The sequence below is a fragment of the Petaurus breviceps genome, unplaced genomic scaffold, assembly GCF_028583685.1.
Source record: "Petaurus breviceps papuanus isolate PSGF00001 unplaced genomic scaffold, PetGlider_PUasm1.0 313, whole genome shotgun sequence".
Taxonomy (NCBI): Eukaryota; Metazoa; Chordata; class Mammalia; order Diprotodontia; family Petauridae; genus Petaurus; species Petaurus breviceps.
Genome location: NW_027186073.1, coordinates 1,351,990 through 1,375,887, shown reverse-complemented (window position 1 = coordinate 1,375,887; position 23,898 = coordinate 1,351,990). Strand labels below are relative to the sequence as shown.

General features: G+C 39.8%; 1 protein-coding gene across 4 annotated transcripts in view; it reads right to left on the bottom strand.

Annotated features, from left to right (window-relative positions):
* Positions 1-15,529, bottom strand: part of TESPA1 (thymocyte expressed, positive selection associated 1) — a 29,906-nt gene extending 14,377 nt beyond the window's left edge. Inside the window, exons 1-8 of one of the 4 annotated variants that reach the window (XM_069096811.1) lie at positions 15,318-15,529; positions 13,802-13,964; positions 11,201-11,413; positions 10,466-10,508; positions 3,659-3,708; positions 3,008-3,061; positions 1,762-1,798; positions 1,069-1,167 (exon numbers count right to left, since the gene is read on the bottom strand). In XM_069096811.1, the coding sequence (XP_068952912.1) occupies positions 1,069-1,167; positions 1,762-1,798; positions 3,008-3,061; positions 3,659-3,708; positions 10,466-10,508; positions 11,201-11,363 (446 nt within the window). In that variant the 5' untranslated portion in view covers positions 11,364-11,413; positions 13,802-13,964; positions 15,318-15,529. The other 3 variants (XM_069096813.1, XM_069096810.1, XM_069096812.1) reach the window with 3 other exon arrangements.
* Positions 15,530-23,898: the final 8,369 nt, after the last annotated feature.

Genomic DNA, 23,898 nt, shown 5'->3' with positions numbered 1-23,898 from the left:
AAAGAAAGAAAGAAAGAAAGAAAGAAAGAAAGAAAGAAAGAAAGAAAAGGAAGGAAGAAAGGAAGGAAGGGAGGAAAGAAGGGAGGGAAGGAGGGAGGGAGGGAGGGAGGGAGGAAGGAAGGAAGGAAGGAAAGGAGGGAGGAAAGAAGGAAGAAAGGAAGGAAGAAAAGAAAGAGAGAGAAAGAAAGAAAGAAAGAAAAAAAGGAGAAAGAAAGAGGAAGGAAGGAAGAAAGGAAAGAAGGAAGGAAGAAAGGAAGGAAAAAAAGATCCCTGGACTCAAAATCAGAAATGTTACCCTGATCCCCTTTGCACCTCAGTTCCTATACTTCCTACCTGGGCAAATCATCTCACCTCTCAGTTTCAGTTTCCTTACCTACTTGACAAGATTGTTGTGAAGAAAGTATTTTCTAAATCTTATATGACTTAGAAATCTAAGCCCATGATCTTTCTCAGCCTGCCCTTGCCACTAAATTGCTTGGGGGTAGGAATTAGGAGTTCAGCTGTTCAACAATTCTATCTGCAAAATAATCCCTTATTCTCAGGATGTGAATTTGTATCTGAGCCCTTCAGGTATCAATACCCCCATTTTTAAGATAAGGAAACTGAGGCCCAGCAATGTTAAGTGATTGGGTTGGGGTCACATAAATGGTAAGGTGTGAATGTTCCTTAAAAATCACAAGTGCTTCTATAAATAATTATTTTGACTTGCTTAGTTTTTACTGGTACTTTTAAGGCTATTTATTAACTAGTCAATTCTCAGATATCCACAAGGAAGTCCTCCTGCAGGGTTGAAATCTTAGAGCCACCTTCTCAAGACTAACACTCAAGGGGCATCTATTTTTCAAATTGGATTAAAAAAGTTGGACAGTATCTTCTCTAGACACATGGTACAGGGCAGGAAATGAATTCTGATCATTCATCCAATGTTAATTCCTATTTGTCAGTTGATGGATGATTCTTTGAGCCTCAGGAAACAGACTCTAAAAGGAGATGGAAGAAAGACGAAGGGAGACTTAAAGTGGCCTGAAGGTTTTGCTCCCACTCCCCTGTCTGCCATGCATTTCCTACCTTGAACTGGTCTTATTGGTTCCACTGGTCATGTTGCTAGATGCCATACTGCAGCCAAGGTTGAGTAGATGCCCTGGCCTAGTTGTCTCCAGGAAACTCCTGTAAGGATTAGAGCTATTGTTGTCAACCTGTCTCCCAAGAAGTACCATCTCTGATAACTGCTCCCCAGGATATTCTCAGAAAAATGGATGATGGTGGTGGTGGTGGTAGGAGTCTCAATCTAATTGCCACCCAGATCCCTTTCTGTGGATTCTCATTGCCCATTTGGCTCCCCAACTCCATATCTGGGCATCACCTCAATTCCCTCTGCCTCTCCTCTCCATCTGGCTAGCTCTGTCTATAGGGGTCACTTTTATCCTCTATCAAGTATTCTCATTCCCTTCTAAGCAAACCCATTTCTTCTACTGGATACCCTCATTCGCAGACTATGGGCGAACCCCATTACCATGAGTTGCTAATGGTCAGATGGGCCATGGGGCCTCACTTGGTATTTATGAGTTCCATGGAGAGAGGTGAGGAAGGTATTTGGAAGGGCAGTATTTTGGGGGTGGGATGGTAGAGGCCCATGTCAACAGGCTACATGAAGAATATATATTTGAGGTGTTCTCCCAGTGAGACGGAGTATCCTGAGCCCACCTTTCTGGTTTGCCAGGCAGTGCACCTGATTTTCCTGGAACAGCCTTCATCACTCACCTGGAAAGGAGTTTGCCATTGGATGCTAACAGAATTGCTGAGGGATGGAGAAGAAAGGAAAGGAAAACAAAGAAGCAGTGAAAAGCGTGGTCAGAGTTTTCCATCTTGTCCCAATCTGACTGGTTAGCCCTTCCTCCTTTGTTCCTCCTCCTCCTCTATCCGGCCCACCTTTCATGTTCCTGCTGCTTGTTCCTGGGAGTCCCTACTCCATCCCTGTATCAGTCTAATGAGAACATTTGTCTGTGTTCCTGTCTACGTCCATGGATTTGTCCTTGTTCTAGGACTTTCCCAGAATGCCTATGAGGGAAAGGATTTCTTGACTGATGTACGTACACCTCTTTAGGGGCAGGAAGTATAGAGTCTGATGATGTTGGAGTTGAAAAGACCCAAGAGGTCAGCTGGACCAAATTCCAGCTTCTAGAGATGAAATAAGGTGTGTGAGAATGGAAGAGAAGAACTTGAAATCCAGGTTCTCTGACCTTAGGGCCAGTTATTTTCCCATCTGGTGTCACCAGAGCCCTTGGAAGTAGATGAGCTGAGTTCAAGCGTGGCTATGAGTCCATAAGCAAGTATGATGAGAATAATGTTTATGGCTCATATTTATTTAATATTTTACCAAGTAGTGCAAGTACTATTATCCACACTTCACAGATGAGGAAACTGAGGCTCAGAAAGACTAGTGATTTGCTTTCAGTTATATGGCTAATAGAAACTAGAGGCAGGTCACGTCCAATGTAGCTTGGACTTGAACTCTTGCCCATTGACTCTAATCCACTGTTTTCTTCATAGCATCAGGCTGCCTCCAGGACTGAAATTGGATGTCCCATTGTTATGGGACAAGGCCTGCTTTGAGATGCTTGAGCTTGGGCCTGTCTAGAGACAGTGTCTAGAGTCTGGACTGCTGACAATACTCGGCTTAGGTACATTCTTGGTCTTGGGTTATCATGATGATCAGAGCAAGCCCAAGGGAAAATGCTGAAATAGGAAACTGATCAACCTCTCATCTTCTCAGGGATAGTGTCCCTTTCTGATGCATCTCTAATAGCAGAATTTCAGAAAGGTATGTGTGTGTGTGTGTGTGTGTGTTTGTATTGGAGGCTTTTCTGCGTCCTTCAAATTTCACAATTGGTAGTAGCCTCCATTAATCTAAAGTATAGAGAAGCCCCAACCTCTCTCCAGAACCCATATGTAAGCCCCTGCTCTTGATAATCCCCTCACACTCCACCCTGGGTCCTTTAGCTCTTACCCTCAGCTCCCAAGGTCAGGTCATCATCAAAGCTGGCTTCACAGCTGGGATATCCTTGGACATAACCAAGAAACCAAGAGAATCTCAGTCACAAGAGACTTGCTTTCCCAAGACACAGGAAAGCTGAAGGGGGCATACATACGTACAACCACATGTACACACACCCAAACCCATGAGTAAGTACGCACAAATGGAACACAGATCTATACACATTCATGTTTAAATCTACACAACTGCACACAGAGTCCCATTTAACTAAAATTTCCTTTCCCCTACTCCCTCCCCTACCCCCCATACAATCAGTCACACAATCACATATACTATGAACTCCTTGAGACCAGGGATTATTGTTTGTTTTTCTTTGTGTCTTCAATGCTTAGCACAGTGCCTGGCACATAGTAGTCCCTTAATAAATATTTATTGACTGAATAGTAATGTGGACAAGAATACACTATGCTGTCATTTAGAAAATGAGCTGTCTGTATGTGGAGAAGAGCCAGCTGATCAATGCTGTGAACTATCAGTATTCCTTACCTGAGTTTCCAGGAATCAATGGCATATATTTGCAAGAAAATTTATAGTTAAAAAAAAAATAGAAGCAATCCACAGTCCAGGAAAAAGAACAAGGGAGGGAACAGATTCAGCACTCACCACCATGGAAGGACAGACCAGGATCTTCAGGAAACCCTTCCTCAGAGGATCTGAAATACAGAAAACTGAGGTTTGTGTCGCTTTACCATAAAGAGCATAGAATTTTCCTGGAAACTAGAAGGTTGCTCATGTTTCTTCCAGGTTAATTAACATCTCTATATGATGATTCCCAGCCCTATGTATCTAGCTCTAGTCTCTCTCCTGAGTGTCCACATCACCAACTATCTTCTGGTCGTCTCCAAGGTCATCCAACAGGCATCTCAAAAGCAAAACGTCCAAAATACAACTCATCTTTCCCAGCAAGCTCTCCTTTCTCCCCAGCTTCCCCATTGCTGTCCATAATACCACCATCTTCTCAATTACTCAGGTTTGCAGCCTCAGAATTATCTCTGACTTCTCCCTTGCCCCACCCATCTAATCTGTTGCTATATCTTTTCATTTCAACTTTTACAACATCTCTCATTATACGTCCCCTTTCCTTTACTTACATAGCTACCTCTCTGGTTCAGACCTTCATCACCTCTCTTGCCTGGACTTTTGTAATAGTCTTCTACATTCCTTAAGTCTTTCCAACCCACCCACCATTTATCTGCCAAAATGATTTGCTTAAAGTGTCAGTTCGACCTTATCATACCCTACCCCTACTAAAAACAAACAAACAAACAAAAAACCCAAGGACTCCCTACTACTCCCTGGGTCCTTCCTACCTTTACAAGTTTTTGTTTTTGTTTAATTATAGTCCATAAATATATATATCCCATAAACTCTGGGATCCAGCTTCACTGGCCTTCTTGGTGTTCCTAACACATGACACTCAATTTCCCACCTCCATGACTTTACACTGGCCATCACCCATTTCTGTAATGCTCTCCTTTCTCACTTTCACCTCTTTGTTTTGTTGGCTTCCCTCAAGAATCAGTTCCTATCCCATATTCTGCAAGATTACTTTCTATCTACTCTGTTTACATCTGGTATATTCTTCCCTATTAGTATGTAAGCTTTTTGAGGACATGGCCTATTTTTGCCTTTCTGGCACTTAGCATACTTTTTGACACTTAGAGAACTTAATAAATGCTTCTTGATTGACTGTCAAGCTTCCTGCACTGTGCAAGGAAGGTCCAGGAGTATATACTTCATATTCCCACTGAGTTGACTACTACATATATATACACTTTTATAATATACTATAATATATTAGCTGGTTTCCCTATTTCCATTTTCTCTCTTCTTCATGGAACAATATGAATGTACAACATTATCTCTGTCTTATAGCCAGACTGTGATTCTTTATGTAGGATATTATTGCTGGTTGTTGTGCAAAGTAGTATGGTTCCTATCCTGTGTTACTTATAATTTTATATTGTTTACTACATGTGTTAGTTTTTTTTAGTTAAAAGATAATTTCCCCTATGAAAGGAATCTCACTTATATATTTTGTGCTAATATATGCCCATATTTGTTGTTTTACATACTTTGTTCACAGTAGGTACTGAATGAGCATTTGTTGAATTGGCTTTGTTGAATGATGCTTCTTTAGATCCCCCATAACATCTAGTAAATGTCTGAATATACAGTACACAGGATCATAGGATTTTGAATCGGAAGGATTGTAGACATCATCTTGTCTATTCCTTTCATTTTACAGATGAGGAAACTGAGATTCACAGAGTTTAAGTGACTTGTCTAAAGTCACATGGGTACTAAGGAATGGGAGTAGAATCTTGACTGATCACTGGCAAAAATTCAGAAAGTAACATTGAAGGTATGGTTGTGAGGCAGTTCTAATTTAGAGGTAGTGAACTCAATGCATGGTTTCATGGTCACACATAAACAGAATTCACTTCCATTTGCAACCGGTTTTCTAGACTAGAAGATTAAGGGGAAGCTAGAGATATAGATTAACTAGATTTAGACAAAGCATTTGGCAACATCTCATGCTTCCTTGAGGACAAGATGGTGAGTTATGGGTTAGATGATCATATAATTAGGTGGTTTCAAACCTAGTTCAATGATTGACTCTACATGGAAAAAATTGTCAGATCTGTAGATAAGAGAAGAGTTTATGATCAAATAAGAAATAGAGAGGATCACAGGAAGTAAAATGGATAATTTTGATGACATGAAATTCAAAAAACTTTTACATTAACAAAACCAATATGTCCAAAATTAGACAGCAGGAAACTGGGGAAAAGAAAACATTTACAGTAAATATCTCTGATAAAGGTCTCATTTCTCAAATATATAGGGAAGGGAGCCAAATTTGCAAAAATGAGATATGTTCTCCACTTGATAAATGATCAAAAGATATGAATAAGCAGTTTTCAGAAGAAGGAAGAAAAGCTGGCAATAGTCATACCAAAAAAAGTATTTAAATTCACTAACGGAGGAATGAAAATTAAAACAACCCTGAGGTACCACCTCACATTTATCAGCTTGGCTAACATGACAGAAATGGACAATAACAAATGTCGAAGGGAATGCGGGAAAGTAGGTACACTAATACACTATTAGTGGAATTGTAAATTGTTCTAACCATTCTGGAGAATAATTTGGAACTATGCCCAGTGACTCAAACTTTGCATATCCTTTGACTCATCAATACTACTACTAGGTCTATATCCCAAAGAGATCGAAGAAAAAAGAAAAGGACTCATATGTACAAAAATATTTATAGCATTTATTTTATGGTGGCAAAGAAATGGAAATTGAAGGGATGCCCATCAATGGGGAATTGACTAAACAAATTGAGGTATATGATTGTGATGGTATACTATTGTTTTGTAAGAAATAATGAAGGGGATGGCTTCAAAACTTGGGAAGACTTATATGAACTGATGCAAAGTAAAGTGAGCAGAACCAGGAGAACAGTGTATACAATAACAGCAATATTGTAATAATACACAACAATTCCAAAGGACTCAATGCAAAATGTCATTCACCCTCAAAAAGGTGAACTCTGAGTGTAGACTGAAGTATTCTCCCCCCTTCTTCATTTTTCTTGCTTTTTTTTTGCCTGGTAATTAATTTTGAAATGTGTTGTGCATGACTTCACAGGTATAATGGGTATCAGATTGCTTGCTGTCTTGAGAGGTGGGGAAGGGGCTGGAGGAAGGGAGAGAATTAGGAGCTCAAAAATTTTTTTAAATGAATAAAAAAAATGACTGACTCCAAAGAACGGTTAGCAATGAATGGAAATCATGATGGAGGAAGCTCTCTCTGAGAGTAGTCTGGGGATTTGTCCTTCGTTATTTTACCATATAAGATTTTTTACCAACACTATAGATGAAGGCCTAGGTGGCATGCTTATAAAAGTTGCCAATGATGACTATTAGAACAGACAGCTATCACATCAAATTACAGAGTTGGTGTGAGAAAACACAGGCTAGAATTTTGAGTTGAATCTAAGGAGATTAAATGTAATATAATAAATAAAAATAATCAATTATACAAACAGAATATGGGGGAGGTTTGAATAGATAATAATTCATCTAAAAGATAACTGAAGCTTTTAGGATACTAAAATCTCAAAATGAGTCAGCTCTAAGAAGATGTGGCAGGCAAAAAAAATCTCCCCCAAACTCCCAAACCCCCAATCCTAACGTAATCTGACCTTTGGCTACATTGAGTAGCAAAGTATTCAGAACGAGGGAGGCAGTACTCCTACCATACTCTGCCCTGGTCAGTTCAATTCTTGTGCCATATTTCCACAGGAGAGCAATGAGGACTGCAGCTGCCTTCAAAGCTATCTTCAGACATTTGAAGGTGTGTCATTTGGAATCAGACTTGTTCTGCTCAGAGTCAAAGGGCAACACTAAGAGAAATGGATGGGAGATGCAAAGGAACAGATAGATATAGGAGGAAGTTTCTCATGTGAGCTACCTAAAAGTAGAATGGACTACACCAGGACATGGTTGGGTCTCTCTCACTAGAAATCTTCAAGCAGAAGCTGGATAAGCTTTTTGTGCTGCTGTTGATTTTGTTGTGGAGGGGATTGTCAGTCAGGTATGGGTTAGAATGGATGGCCTCAGAGGCCCCCTTTAATTCTGAGATTATGATTCTATGAAGTAACAGTCATCGTTCCAACACAGGCCTTCTGGCTCCAAATCCAGTAGGACTTCAGTATTCTTGTGTTGACATGAGAATTTGTTGGGTTCAATTGAAAAGACAAAGGAGCATGGAGAGAAAGTATTGACACTAACAGAGTCAGCTCTCTAGTATCTGCATTGTTGATTACCCATTTTATTTTGGTAATAATTTTAAATCTAAGGGAGTGGGGGAGAGATAGTGTGATTCTTATTTCTTCAAAGCAATCCTGATATAATCCTATGATCTCCTATTTCCAACAATTTCACTACTGCATGTGCTCAAAGAATGTCATTAGATTTCAACGTCAGTCCCAGTCAAATAATAGATTATACTGTAAGAATACCATAGCATCTATTCTTCTTCTTTTTTTTGGTGGAGGCAATTGAGGTTAATTGACTTGCCCAGGGTCACACAGCTAATAAGTTTCTGAAGTTGGATTTGAACTCAGGTCCTCCTGACTCAAGGTCCTGTACTCTATTCACTGTGCCTTGTAGCTGTCCCTGTAAGTTCTATTCTAAAATCAATCCAGAAATAATCTTTGGATTATCCATTGTTTTAAATTAACCATGCCACAGCTTCCCATCTAATTTGTTCTAACCAATATATTATTTCATTTGTACTTGTATTTTATATACAATTGACATTTTCATAGGGCTTTACGACTTACAAAGTACTTTGCTCATTACAGATATTGCCTTCTAATTCTAAATCACAAAAATCCTCTGAGTATGCAATGAAAGTATCATCAGTCTCATTTTACAAATGTGGGAAATGTGGTGCACACAAGTGAAATAACTTGCTCACAGTCACATTGCTAGTAATTGTCAGAACTGGGATTTGACTTCAAGTCTCCTGTCTCACTGACTCTCATAAACCAGCAAGCAGAATATTTGGATTAAGTCTAATCACAGACATGAGAATGTTTCCCGGTTTGTTATTGTTACTGTTTAATCATTTCAGTCACGTCCAACTCTTCATGACTCCATTTGGGGTTTTCTTGGCAAACATACTAGAGTGATTTGCCATTTCCTTCTCCAGATCATTTTACAGATTTGGAAATTGAGACAAACAGGCTAAGTGACTTGTCCAGGATCATACAGTTAGTAACTGTCTCAATCTGGATTTGATCTTAGGTTTTCCTGACTCTGGGCCTTGCACTCTATTCACAGTGCCACCTACCTTCTTGTTTCCTGGGGTGAGTTTAAAAAAAGTGGTTCAGAATATGTATACTTTTTGCTCTTAAATGAAGTTTAATTACATCATCCAGGACATCACTCTGACCTCAATAAAACAGAGCCTCTCTTTTTAAAAATTTTCATTTGTACATTTTATTGATTTTTTTTGTCTTTTCTATCACAGTCATTTCTTGATATATCCTGCCCACCACAGAAACTTTCCTCATAACAAAGAAAAACATGAAACACAATCTAATCTATGATTATCTAAGGTCATGAGATTTAGAGTTGGAAGTGAGCTTATACAGCTGATTATCTAGGTCAACCTACTCATTATACAGAAGAGGAAACAAAAACTCAGAGAGGCAAGAATGCTCAAGGTAGAGCAAAAACCAGCTTATCTGCTTCCAAATCCAATTTTCTTCTTATTGTGCCATGGAAGAAGGAGATACTAAAAAGATCTTCCAGCTCTATGCCTATGCCCATATCAGTGTCTAAGTCTAACATTTCATCTGTTTGTCTACATCTATATCCATGGTCACATCCACCATGTTTCCCTGATAATAAGACACTGTCTTATTATTTTTTTTGGACAGAAAAACACCAGAGGGCTTATTTTCAGGGGAGAGCTTATTTTAATGAACATTGACAGCAATTTTAATAAACAGGTAAATGTGAACAAAAAAATGTACCTTTATTCAATAAGCAAATCACTGGGGAAGAACAGGATGACGCGCTCACTGCTACAGCTCTGATTGGATGCAGCTCGGAGCGCGGCGTGCATTTCACCCCGGGGGGGTGGGGGGGACGGTGCATACAGAGGGTACCGTAATATAGCACTACAGTAGCAATCTCAATAGGGCTTATTTTCGGGGGAGGGCTTATTTTAGAGGAATCTTACACAGTAAGGGGAGGGCTTATTTTCGGGATAGGTCTTATTATCGGGGAAACACGGTATGTCTATGTCAATATTTATTTCTATGTCTACTATTATGTCCAAGATTTCAAAAATTTAGCTTGAACACCTCACCCTAATTCTACTCCTAGCTTTCCCACCACTACTATTTCTAAGAAAGAGTCTTCTCTGACATCTAATTCTTAGTCTCTCACTCAGTATTCTTGTTCCATTCTTAGTTGAATTATCCTTCAGGAAAAAGTACCCAGATTTCTCCAGTTTCTTTATTTCAGCCCGTAAGGTTCCAGAATAAATTTTTTAAAATCTGTGAATTCCAAATAAGGGCCACTCAGTCACAGTTCTTAGCTTCAGTTCATAGTCCCAACTCTAATCCCTACTCCCAAACTGTATCCAAATTCCTAAATTCAAATCCTTACTTACATCTTAGCCTGTAAAGCTCTAGGCCCATATTCCTTCCATTAGTCCTTACCATAAACTTTAGCATTAAAAGTAGGATAGACTCTCAAAATTTTAAGCACTTTCCTATAGTCTCTTCCCAAATCCAGAGAGTGAAAATTTAGGCTAGGAGTCAGATAACTCATCTTTTTTCCACTTTGGCTTGCCTCCAACGGGTCATGGTTCTTTACTTACCCACAATCCTGAAGCCAGTCTTCAATCTTATTCGTGGGGCTCTCTAAAGAAGTCAGAAATAAAGTCAGCAAGAGAATCAAAAGAAACTTGAACCAGTGTCACCTTTTTCCTTTCTCCCCTTCCTACTTTACTCATTACCAATAGCTGCTCAATTCAGTCTCAGTGACACTTTTACTACTTAGACTTGTCTTTCCTTCCCATGATTGAGTATAACAAAAGTATGACCTCTCTTGCTTAGGTTGGATGACCTCTGCAGTGTAAGCTAGGTTACTACCTTAAGAAGTGGGGCAGTGTTTATCCCCAAAGAAATAGTCCCGAGGTCACACATAAATTCTGTCGTTGAGACAAAGCAAGAACCCCAAGCTCCCTGACTTCCAGTACAATGTTCATTCCCCAGCATATTACAATAAATCAGATCAGTTTCAGGACACTAGTTCTAGGGACTAAGCTCTTATATTTTGGTATCCTACTAATGCCTCCCCATTGTCGGAGTCTTTAAAACTGATTCCCTGATTCTCCTTCCGATCTGTTCCCATTCATTCATTCATTCATTCATTCATTCATTCATTCATTCATTCATTCATTCATCAAACACTTCTTTTCACCATCTTCTATGGGCAAAGTATCCTCGCCTTCTGTCCAATGCCTCAACTTTTCTTAACACTTAGCATTATTTCCCCAGAGGAGCCCATTCTGATGGCCTCAAGTCTTTCTGGATGCCTAACTTCTCCTTACCTTCCAAGAAGACATCATCCAGATTGGGGGGCTCAGGGTCTGGAACATCTTGTAAGGCAGCTGCTGCCTCCTCCTCTAGGATCTGCGTCTGCCAGTTGTGGGTCTTCTGCAGCCATGCCCGTCGCTTTTCCCAGGATGTGGGGCTGAGCACAGAGCTCTCCATGGCTTACAATGGGACTTCAGAGCATTGCACAGCTATATAGCAAGGCTGACCTGCAAAAGAAGACAGAGTGACACCCATCCGACCAGCTGAGAAGCCTTTACTTCCTAGTGGCTCATGCCATTCACCCCCATTCCCCACTTTAAGTTGCAATTACTCAATCCCATGCCATTGAGATCCAGTCCTCCACCAGAAGGAGTAAAGGAATTGGGGGGTAAGAGGAGACTATTTCTCTTTCTACAATCTTCCGACACGAGTTTTGTCTAAGTATCTCCCTTGTTAGAATTTTCAACTATCACTTCTTCTTTGGTTATGGATAATGATGGCAAAATAAAAATGATGAAGAAAATGATGATGGCTGTGAGAATTATGATAGAGCCTGGCCTTATATTTGCATCATACCTGAGGGTCTGCACAATAGTATATTGCACAATGTTTCACTGAATTTTTACAACTCTCTGAGGTAAAAGAGGCAGTTATTATCACTGTTTTTTAAAGTAAAAAAAAAAGGCTGCTCAGAGAGATTCAGTGACTTCAGCTATAAAATGAAGAGTCTGGACTAGGAGTCTCTAAGGGCACTTTTAGCTTTGACACTCCATGAGTTTTGGATTCTACGGCTCGCCCCATAGTCACCCAGCCAGCTAATGGCACAGTCGGGACTATAAACCAAGTCTTCTGACTCCCATTCTAAGATGCATTTTCCTTTTAAAAGTGGAAATGTGGAAACAGTGGATACAGGGCCAGCCTTGGGGGTCAGGAAGATGCTGGTTCAAGTCTTAACTCTGAAAAACACTTGCTGTGAGACCTCGGGCTGGTCAAAATCTCCTAGTATTCCAGGAGATTTTAAGTTGTGGACAATTGATCTATATGAATGGAGAGAGTTTCCAATGTAAGTTCCTTACATTGACCAAAAATCCCAAGTCTGGATATTTCTTCCCCATCTATCTCCCTGCTATCTCCTCCAAAAGACAAATGTAAACCCAAGAGTCAACCTTTTGAATTAGTGATGGCTTACAAGCTATAATTTGGAGGACCCTGAAAGGGTGTTCCTTGAACTATAGAATTTCTTTTCACAAAATCTGAAATCTCCCCCATTAAAAATCATTATTAAAAAATAAAAAAACAAAACAAAAAAATAATTATTTTGAGTCTTTTTTTTTTCTTTTAGGTCTTTCAACATAGTAGAAATGTAGTAAAGAGAATGTCAGACTAAAAATCAAGAGACCTTGGTTTTAGTTCTGATATCTACCACTTGGGCTTTCTATGCCTCAGTTCTCTACTCTGAAGAATGGGAATAATAATGATTCTCATGTCTCCCTCACAGTTTCTTCAACAGATCTTTGTATAGCAAGGCTTTGAACCCTCTCGTCATCCCGAGTCACTTCACCAACTTACTTGCTTTTGGACACAGCTTCATAAATAATAAGAACTGGATGGGAACTCTAAGGTTATAGGATCATATATTTAGAGTTAGAAGAACATTAGAACAATCAAGCCCAACCTCATTTTATAAATGAGGAAACAGAAGTTTTGAGAGGTTAAGCTTCTGTCACATAGTAAGTAATTGTCCAAGGTCGATTATGAACCCAGGTCTTTCTAATTCCAAGTCTCTCAATCCAACCACCACTTCTGATCATCTAGTCCATTTTTTTTAAAATCTGAGAGATGAGGAAATGGAGCTATAAGGATGCTTTGCATCTTGCCTAAAGTCATACACTGTTTAGCGGAAGAGCGGGGGTTCATATTTAACCCTCGTGAATCTTAGTCCAATGTCCCTTACCATTCTGGTATGAAGCCGCTCCTCTCATGTGCTGGGTCCAGCCTGTCAACATTCTTCCTAAGCTATATTCAGATATGTTCAGAACTAGATTCAATACTCCAGATAATGAAGCTTAAGAGTGATTGGGTACTTTTGGCTACAGCATCATACTCATGACCCATCTTGAGCGTGCAGATCATGGAATTCCCCAGGATCTGTCTACATAAATGATCATATCACAGTCATGTTTCCCCCATGTTGTATTTGAAACCATCTGTGAGATCTTCTATTCCTCTCTATTACATTTAATCTTATTATGTTCCGCCCATGGTTTCTGTCTGTCAGCATACTTCTGAATCCTGATTCTATCACTGAATGTGTTAACAATCTCCTGTAGTTTCATGTCCTCTACAAATTTGATAAGCATGGTCTTTATGCCTTCATCTAAGTCCTTGATAAAAAGATTGAATAGCACAGATCTAGCTTTTCTTTATCAGATATTTCACAAGAGCAGCTGAGAGCAAGATCTTGTGAGAGTAGAAACAAGCCAGACCTGGGTTAAAGGGAGGAGGTGGCAGTAGAAAGCTGCCCGGGTCTTGGGGCAGAGGTATCTACCTAGTTAGATTGTGGACCACTCCCCCCAAACTTCTCAAAACCAATATTTAAACTTTGTCTTCATTACCAGAGGAAAAGAAGGGTTCCATTGCAGATCCCAAAGATCTCAGCCCTTTCCCTTGCCTTTTGTGTTGGTCTTATAGGGGAAGAATTGGCTGGGGAGCCTGAAGCAGATCGCTTAATTCATGGAGACATTCTGGAGTCATCTATTCATGGCATTTCAGAGAAGACTGAAACAGAAATAGAGATGGCACCACTGCTGTTGTCATATCTAACTCTTTGTGACCCCATTTGGGGTTTCCTTGGTAAAGACACTGGAGTGCTTTGCCATTTCCTTCTCCTGTTCATTTTACAGATGAGGAAACTGAGGCAAACAGGGTTACATGACAGGGTCAAAAGGATTCCTACTAGCCACTTGTTAACAATATTTATGTTCTATTCTATTTTTATTTATTTTGTTAAATATTTCCCAATTGCATTTTTATCTGGTTTAGACTTTCAAGTGTTTGAAACCTCTTAACCACAGGTTTTGGATTAAGTATCTGAGTGTTCAGTCTGCAAACGCTGTCAGGTTGCATGTTTCCATGCCGTAAACCATCCCCAAGAAGTCCTTCACATCTACTTTTTGTGGTTGCAGAAGAGGTTTTTCTTTCTTTCTTTTTTTTTTCAGGAGAAGCTTCTGACAGAACAATTCTCTAGCATCAGAAACAGGAGGTAGAGGAAGCTAGAGTTTTTCAGCCCCCTAGAGTATGGGTTCATAACTATCTTGCTACCTGTATTTCAGTTATAATTGGTTTCTTTCAAAATTGTATAAATTTTAAACATTTAAAAACAAGATTCCAAAAAGGAGTCCATAGGCTTCACGGGACTGCCAAAGGGGTCTGTGGCATAAAGAGATTAAAGGTCTCTGTTTTATAGGGAGAAGGTTGACAGGAGGGGTATTTCCATAGCTAATGCTTAATTTCTTAGCCTCCACTTCTCCCATTCTCCAGCCCACTCCTTCACCTTCAGTTAGAATAGGTATAGGGATTCCAAGGTTCCCTCCTGGGAATATCAGCCTCTGAATTCATATATAAGAAGGGATCATGGTTTAGTATAATATGTACTAAATAGTGAGTCAGAAGATCTGGGTTTGAGTCTTACCTCTGGTACTTACTAGCTATGTGACCTTAGGCAACCCTTCATATCTCTGATCCTTGTTTTCCTCATCTATAAAGTGGGGAGGGAAGAAAGAGTCCTTCCCAGCTTTAGATTCTAAAATTCAATAAAGCAAACTAGATACCAAAAAAAAAAAAGTAATCCTCTAATACATTTTCCAAACAGAGATGATTTTTGGATTATGTATTTTGACCTGCAGCTTTATTTGCATGCTTTATTTAGTTTGAGCCATCAGATCTCATCCACCCTGTTTCCATGCTTAGAATAGCCCCCCTCTCCCTCTTTGGCACTTTCCCCCTCATTTCTCTCAGATGCCAATCAAGATTACTTCAGGAGAGCTTCCCAGATTTATCAACATAATCTCCCTTCCCACAGTCTTGACTTTCTCCCCTCTGCTCACGCAGTACTGCCCAGTAAACACTTACAGTTCCCTTTTTGCTGTCTTTGCTCATTCATTTGATGGTTTCGGCTTCTGGCCCTTTGTTGCTGGTCCCTGGCAGTGAGATACCTGGAGAGGGAGGAGGAGCTCGAGCAAGTCACTCTAAGCACAGCCAGAGACACCGGTTCATACAATCAGTGCATTGTTCTGTAAATTCTCCTCCCTGCCAGGGTCAAGGAAAAGCAAAAGGACTGTCTGTTTCTCCTCCCTCGTGACTGCCATTTCAAAGCAACTTTTCCCTCCATGGTTGCCCTCATTTATTGGTGGACTGGGGGAGGGGGTGCTGTTGGAAGGAAGGTGGAGAGGAGGAGAGGAAAAAGAGACCAAGAGAACATTTTCAGATTGGCAGATGCTTCATAAATGTTTGAATTAAATTAGCCAGAGTCCAGAGACACTTCCTATCCAAACTTTCAGCATTAAAGTTCTTAGTGTGGCTTCTATTTTTGAAAAGATGGAGCTCAACTTTTAGTGTAGCTATAGGCCAATGGATTGGTGTTTCATCCCCCATCTGGCTACTGGGACATTTACTGAGAAACAAAGAAGACCTCCATTTGACCTTCCCTAGGGTAGTTTTTATAAAAGTTCCAAGCTGGACAAATGATCACTCCCAAAGTCTTTCTAATTTCTAAGAAGAAAAACAAAATTACCTTTAATTGAATGTTTAAGTGCCTCTAGTAGAGTGAGCATATTAATTTTAGATCAAATTTAACTAAGAGGCAACCAGGTGGCCCAAGGGATAGAGTGTGGCCTGGAATCAGGAAAGACCTGAATTCAAATTCAGCCTCAGATATTTACTAGCTGTGTGAGCCTGCCTGCTTGAGTTTCCTCATCTACAAAATGTGGTTAATAATAGCACTTACTTCCCAGGGCTGCATGAGGATAAAATGAGATAAAAATATTTGTAAAAGTGCTTTGCCAAACTTAAAATGTTATATAAATATTAGCTATTCCTATTTGTCAACAGCTAAGTGGCACAGAGAATCTCAGTACTTAACCTGAAGTCAGGAAGACTCATCTTCCTGAGTTCAAATCTGGCCTCAGACCCTTACTAGCTGCATGACCCTGGGCAAATCACTTAACCAACCCTGTTTGCCTCAGTTTCCACTTCTGTAGAATGAGCGGAAGGGGGAAAAATGGCAAACCACTTCAGTATCTTTGTCAAGTAAACCCTAAAAAAATTCTTATTATATTAGAGAATTTTATATTCACATCCTTCACATACCCGTTGTAGTAGTTAACTCTTCTGTTAAATACTTAGCTTTCTGAGCATCAGGGATATGTTTTAAATCTTTATTGTGCAACCTGAGTAGTAGGATATTGCTTTATACCCCACGGGCTCAACAAACAGGATAAACCAGCTGTGGCCACAGCTCATATCTCATAGACTTCAGTGGGTGCAAATATCTCCATTTTGTGCTGATGAAGTCAGACAGGATATCATTGGCCTTTGAGACAGGGGAGCACTTTGTCCCCAGAATTAGCTTCATAAAGTGGCACTTTGTTTTCATTGAACTTCTTGGAGCAAGACTGTGTTGAATCTATTCATGCCACAGTGGGGTGGGAGTGGGGGTGTTTAGCTTAGAGAAGAAGAGACTTAGATTTTCCAGTGGTTCCTAACTTTTTTTTGGTACTATGGACCTCTTTGGTCATGATCTGCTGAAACCTATGCGCCTTCTCAAAATCATTATTTTTAATGCATAAAATAAAATTGAGAGGACTACAAAGGAAACTGGGGCAGCTAGGTGGCATAGTTCTAAGTCTAAAGTCAAGAGGACTCATCTTCCAGAGTCCAAATCTGGTTCCAGACAACTTACTACTCTGTGTTCCTGTTTGCCTCTGTTTCCTCATCTGTAAAATGAGCTGGAGAAGGAAATGGCAAACCACTCCAGTATTTTTGTCAAGAAAACCCCAGATGGGGTCACAAAGAGTCAGAAACAACTATGGTGACTGAACAACAGCAAAGGAAATCAGTTGTATTGACATGCAGTTATCAAAATGCTTAGAAACCCAAACTCTCCAGCCCTTTAGCTGAAGAACTCCTGACTTGGGAGAGATATGAGCACAGTCTTCATATATTTGAGCACATATGGAAGAAGCAGAGGGCTTTCTCTATTTTGTCTTCAGATAGCATGTCTAATTCACACATACATTGTCTCTCTCTTTCTCCCCTTTTCTCCCCTTTTAATTCTCATCTTCCTTTGCTTCTTTTTTTTGTGCTTTTTGGAGGGGGGAGGGCAGGGCACTTGGGGCTAAGTGTCTTGCTCAAGGTCACAAGACTAGTAAGTGCTAAGTGTCTGAGGTCGGATTTGAATCAGGTCCTCCTGACTTCAGGGCTGGTGCTCTATTCACTGAGCCACCTAGCCTCAACTTTGCTTTTAATAAATTGGAATTGCTAGACTGGAGGAAGAAGGGCTAAGTTGTAACTTGTCAACAGGTTTCAAGTCCATTTTACAGTTTTCATGTTTTCTAAACCCACAAAAGATCAAAGACAATGCACACTTTCCCTCTGTGTTCAACCTCAGCTTTAAGAGGTTCTAAAATGCAAACAGTTGGTTAGGAGGGGAGGGATCTTCAAGAATCTTAATCATGAGGATTGTGGATGGGGAAAGTGATGTGAAGTAACCAGGGCTGCAGTGGGGGTCACAGAAGGGCTTAAAGCCAGAGCTGGGGTAGTGTAGGGGAAACAGACACCATTTTAATCAATAAAGATTCTTCTTGTTGACATGAACCATAGTTGACTTGATGTGCCAAGAAAGGTGTTTGGCTGTTCATTTGTCAAAAAATCATGCTGTGTGAAAGAAAAAGACCGAGATTTGGAGTTAGAAGACCTCTGCTTCCTCATCTCCAAAATGGGACAGAGAGTCAATGAGATGATTTATTCTGGCTCCATATTATATCATGCTAAGTGGGAATTAAATTAAACTAGAATGCTATTCAAGTCCCAGTTCTACCATCTATGTGACTTAGACAAGTTACTTAACTGTTCTGATGCTCAGTTTCCTCATCTACAAAATGGGGGCAATAATACTTACATTACTTCAGAAGGATGTTGTGAGACTTAAATAAGATAATGGAATAAAGTACTCTGTGAACAGAGTACTATGTTGGCTATCAGAACTCTATGGTGGCTATTGTGAACTCTAGTTATTAAGAAGAAAGAATTCCTTAACTATTAGGGCAAACATTGGAATGAAATTCATCCAGTGGGAAAAACAGTGAGCTAGAATTCAGAACACCTGGGTTTGAATCACACCTCTACTATTAACTCACTGTTTTGGCCTTGGGCGAGTCAACGGATTCCATTGGTTCCCTCTTAGCTTCAGGATCAAATATAAAGTCCTCTGACATGTAGAGCCTTTCAAAACCTGCCCCCTTCATGCCTTTCCAGTCTTCTTACACTCTTCTTCCCTCCATGCACTCTATAACCTAGCTACATTGATCTGCTTGTTTTTCTATAGATTTCTTGCTTTTCTTCTATCAAAGGCTAATATCTTTTGGCTAGTTGTCCCCCATGCCTGAAATACTCTCTCCTCATCTTTCCCTCCTAGCTTCCCTTCTTCCACTGAAAATAGTGTGGGTATTGTGCACCGGGACCAGGTGTTAGAAAATCTATAAATATTGGCCTGGTTACTAGTGGATCCCATGTCATGATACCTCTAGGGAGGGAGTGATGATAACATGGTGGTGAGATGAAATTTTATCTTGTACCACATAGATTATGAAATTGGAGTTCCCATTGGTTTCTTTTTTTTGGAAGAGATATTCCAGAGCGGGGAGTAGAAGGGTGATCTAGGTAGGTGTGTTAACCGTATTGTGACAGCAGCAGGATGTTGTATACATAGTAAATGCTGAACATATTTGTTGGATGTGTTGAATAGAAGACAGTTTGCCACTGAACAGAAAACCTTTACTAATTGTCTGCAGTATTATTTCTTTCTGGCTGTTTTGACACAGCACATAATGAACACTTAATAAATATTTGTTGAATAGTTGAAGGTATGAATGAATTTTCTGACTTGAATAGCCACTTTCAGCTTTCTCCAAAGAGGCAGAGATGGGTTGGGTCCCTGAATTTCTATCATATAGCAAACAGCATAATTCCAAACATAACGGCATGTTTAACAAGAATTTTTCAGCTTAGCTCAACAAGTATTTGTTAAGTTTTCTATTACGCTCAAGATACTCTGCTGGATAGCCAGCATAATAATACCTGGCTCCTGTTCTCCTATTCTAATAGGAGGGACAAGCTATGGTCATAAATCAATATTCTATAAAATAGAACATGAGGACATAAGACAAGCACAAAGTGCTATTCAAGGACTGAGGTAGAGAAGCTAATTCCCAAAGGAGGCTAGAGTCACAAGGTCATAGCTGGATGGGACTTTGGAGGCCATTCAGTCTCTCCTCTTCACTTGATAGTTGGGGAAAGGTGAGTGGCCTAAGTAAAGGAGAGCTCCACAGCTCTCCCTCAGGTTTTTATGATGCCAAAGCTGGAATCCTTTTCCTTGTATCATTCTTCCTTCACATGGCAATCTGTAGACATCTCTTAAGTGATAAAGAGTTTGAACTTTATTCTGTAGGGTCATCACTGGACAAGTACTGAAGGGCTTTGATGGGTGAAGAAGATGACCAGAACCATGCTTTGGCATTATATTACTGGTGTAAAGAATAGATTGGAATGGGGAAGAGCCTGGAGGCAGAGAGACCAGTGAGGAGTCTGGTGCGATAATCTAGACAAGACCTTAACGGAGACCTGTATAATTTGGATTGGCCTAATGGCAGAGATATTTTGAAGGCAGAATGAACAGGACTTGGAAAACAGCAGGTGAGAGAAATGGAGAATTTAAAGATCATTCTGAGATTCCAAATCAGAGTGAGGGGGAAGATGATGCCACTGACAAACGTGTGTAGGTTAGGAGGAAGGAATCGTTTGGGTGAAAAATAATGTTGGTGTTCAGATGAGGACAAGGGAAACCAAGGGTAACTTCTGTAATAATGACGATGATAAGGATAGTTAACATTTACATAATGCTTACTTTGTGCCAGGTATGATATTGCACACTTTACAAATATTATCTCATTTGACCCTCAAAACATCCTTGGGAGGGAGGTGCTATTATTATTCTCATTTTACAGATGAGTGAACTGAGACAAATGGACGTGACTTACCCAGGGCCACACAGCTATGAAGTATCTGAAGTTGTATTTGAACCTGCGTCTTCCTATCTCTAGATCTGGTACTCTATATGCTAAACCTCTTCACTTCCCACTATATGACAGCCAATATTTGGGTAAAAAGGGGGAAGTGGAAATCAATAACTTTTCATATGACCTTAGGCAAGATAACTAATTTCTCTGTGCCTCAATTTCCTCATCTGTAAAACAAAGGGGTTAGACTAGATGACCAGTAAGGTCTCTTCCATTACCTTAAATCTATGGGTCAGCTATTGCTTGAAAAAGCAGCAAAGGACTAGAATGGTTCATCTACATAGCATGGAAGGAAAAGAAAACCCAGCCAATTTAGAGTCAGATGTTATCAGTCAGTTGTTTTCAGTCATGTTTGACTCTTTGTAACCCCATTTGGGGTTTTCTTGACCAAGACACTGGAGTGGTTTGCAATTTCCTTCTCCAGCTCATTTTATAGATGAGGAAACTGAGGCAAAAGGGTTAAGTGACTTGCCCAGGGTCACACATGTCTGAGGCCCGATTTGAATTCAGGTCTTCCTGATTCTAGGCCTGGGTACTCTATCCACTGAACCACCTAGCTGCCCTTGGAATCAGGATATCTGGATGTTAATATTGGCTCTGTCACTTATAAGATATGTACTTGTGAGAAATGCAGTTAAACCTCTTTAAGCTTCCCTTTTCTCACCTCTAAAATGGGTATAATTACAGTCACTATCTCTCACAGAGTTATCACGAGGAAAACATTTTGTGAATCCATAGCATGCATTTATATAGATAAATCACTCTAGAAATGAGAGTTGTTGTTTTTCTTACTGTAACAATCATCAATGATTTTTCAGCTATGAGGGTTATCGAACCCTAGGCATGTGGTTTTAGATACTGGAATTATATGGGTAATTGCTTCCATTCTGTACTCGACAGTGAAGATCTAGTTGTGGGAACATACTGGGATAGTCTCGGTTCACTTAGGCCTGGAGGCAGGGGGAGGCTGATAGTATAATTTTTGGTGGAACATCACATGTAAAGATGGTAGCAGCAGTGGCAGGAGGAAGCTGTGCTTCAGGGTGATAAGATACTAGATCCCTTTTCTAGCGGAAGCAGTAAATAGTTATCAGACCAAAAATTGGGGACAGGAGCTGTCAGGGGAGGGAGAACTCTTAGTGAGATGGAGCTGAAAATGCAATATGAAACCTATTAAAAACCCAGTGGCCTCTGGTGTCTCCAAATAGGCCTGGAAATTCACTATGATGCATGGGATTAGAAATTAGGACCTTTGGTTTCTAAGCCTTGGTTGTGCCATTAACATTAATCTTTAAGGAAGTCATTTTCTCTCTCTGGGCCTTCATTCCCTTATCTGTAAAATGAGATCAGATTAGGTGGTCTCTAATGTTTTTCTACCCTGACATCCTGTGACACTAAGCTAGTTAAGCCGCCTCTAGACATTTTCTAATGACCCATGCCAAGTATTCTCTTTCCCTAGCCGGACCTTTTAAAAGACCTTGAAAAATTCCCTACCTCTACTCATCACCCCAAACCATTGGCCTTTAAGGACAATGATGTGTCCTTTCAATCTCCTCTTGGTTCTGAAGACTTTCCCTTTGAGATATACCCATTGGGGTCACCAAGAGTTGTGAAACTCAGGAGGGCAAAGAGATAGAAATATTGGAGATGAAAGAGATCTCTTCCCTAGCCAATCCCAACTATTAGCTTGAGCTTTCTGAGCTCAGCCTTTATTCATGTTATTCTAGTCACCTGGGATGTTCCATCCCACCCTTTACCCCCATCTTTGACTAACGAATTCCTTATCATCCTTCAAGATTCAACTTGGGTCCTATTTCCTTCATGAATCCTCCCCTTACTATATCTGGCCACAGTTATCCTCTGACTCTTATAAGAAAGAAGGAATGAAATAATAATTTATTAAGTACCTATTACATTTATCTTTACAAATACACTTTATTATTATACATTATTATATTAATATACACTTAATATTATCTCATTAGATCCACACAATAACCCTCTAAGGTAGGTGATATTATTATCCCCATTTTCATAAGAAAACCATTTCCCTCTCACTGGAGTTCTCCATTCATTTTGCGGGTATGTTTGTAGAGGGGATTTTATTTCAGGATTAGATGGCCTCTGAAGCCATTTCCAATTCTGGCATTCAGTCATCTTAAAAACTTAATTGCTGGAAGTGTTGGAATTTTAACCTGAACTTTAAATATTGAAGCTATGCCTCCCAAATGATTTGACTCAATGTTCTAACCTGTCAAGATGTTTTTGTATAGTGACTGTCATCCAACATATTAATTTTCCATCCAATCAATATTTGTGTTTTTTACAAATTTCCTAAGCATGCCAATTATTCTTTTACCTAAGCTACTGATAAAAATGTTGAGCAGCCTAGGACTAAACACCAATCCCTGGTGGAATACTTTCTCAAAATATATTATTAATAAAAAATATATTATCATATTTCTGATAAAAGCATGCACGTAAATATCGAAATGAATGGTCTTGGAACATCTCAGCATGGGCTAAGGCTGCCCAACTCCCTAGTTTTCCTTGATGACATGCTTGTTTTTACAGTGAAGAACATGTTTCTTTCTTCCCTTCATGTCATAAAACAAAGTAAAGGGTATAGCATTTATGCATTGTATTCTGAATAGTCTATCCCTATGACCAAGTCTGCTGATTGGTTTTGCCTGCCACAAGTCTCTCCTCATTCCAGTCCTTCCTTCTCTCAGCTGTCAAACTGATTTTTAAAATTAAAAAAAAAATATATATATATATTTTAATTTATGGAATAAAACAAACATTTCCATAACATAGTATAATAAAATAGATGATTGCACAGAAAACTGCAAATCTACTATGTACAACTTGCTATTCCTTTTAAATATATAATAAAATTATAATGTAAATTTCTTTTTTTTCCTTTTTGCTATTTTTTCTCCCCCCTTCCCCTGACCTAGAGATGGCTACCATTAAACACAAATAGCACAGGTCTGTATGGTCATCTCCTTTTCCCCCCTACACAACAAACTCCAGTGGCTCCCTATTGCCTCCAGGATCAATCATAAAGTCTTCTATTTGCCATTCAAAGTCCTTCATATCTTGCCGCCTCTCCCATGCTTTCTGGTTTTCTTACATGTTACCACCTCTATCCCAACCCCCAGGTTCTCTGCTATCCAGTGGTACCAGCCTTCTTACTGTTCTTCACACAAGATGCACCATTTCTCAGCTCCTGGCATTTTCAATGACTGCCCCACCTTGCCTGGTCACTGTCTGGTTCCCCCTCCGAGTCGCTACCCCTTGGATTCTCCAGCTCCCTTAAGGTCCCAGCTAAAACCTTATGTTCTGAATCATTTCCA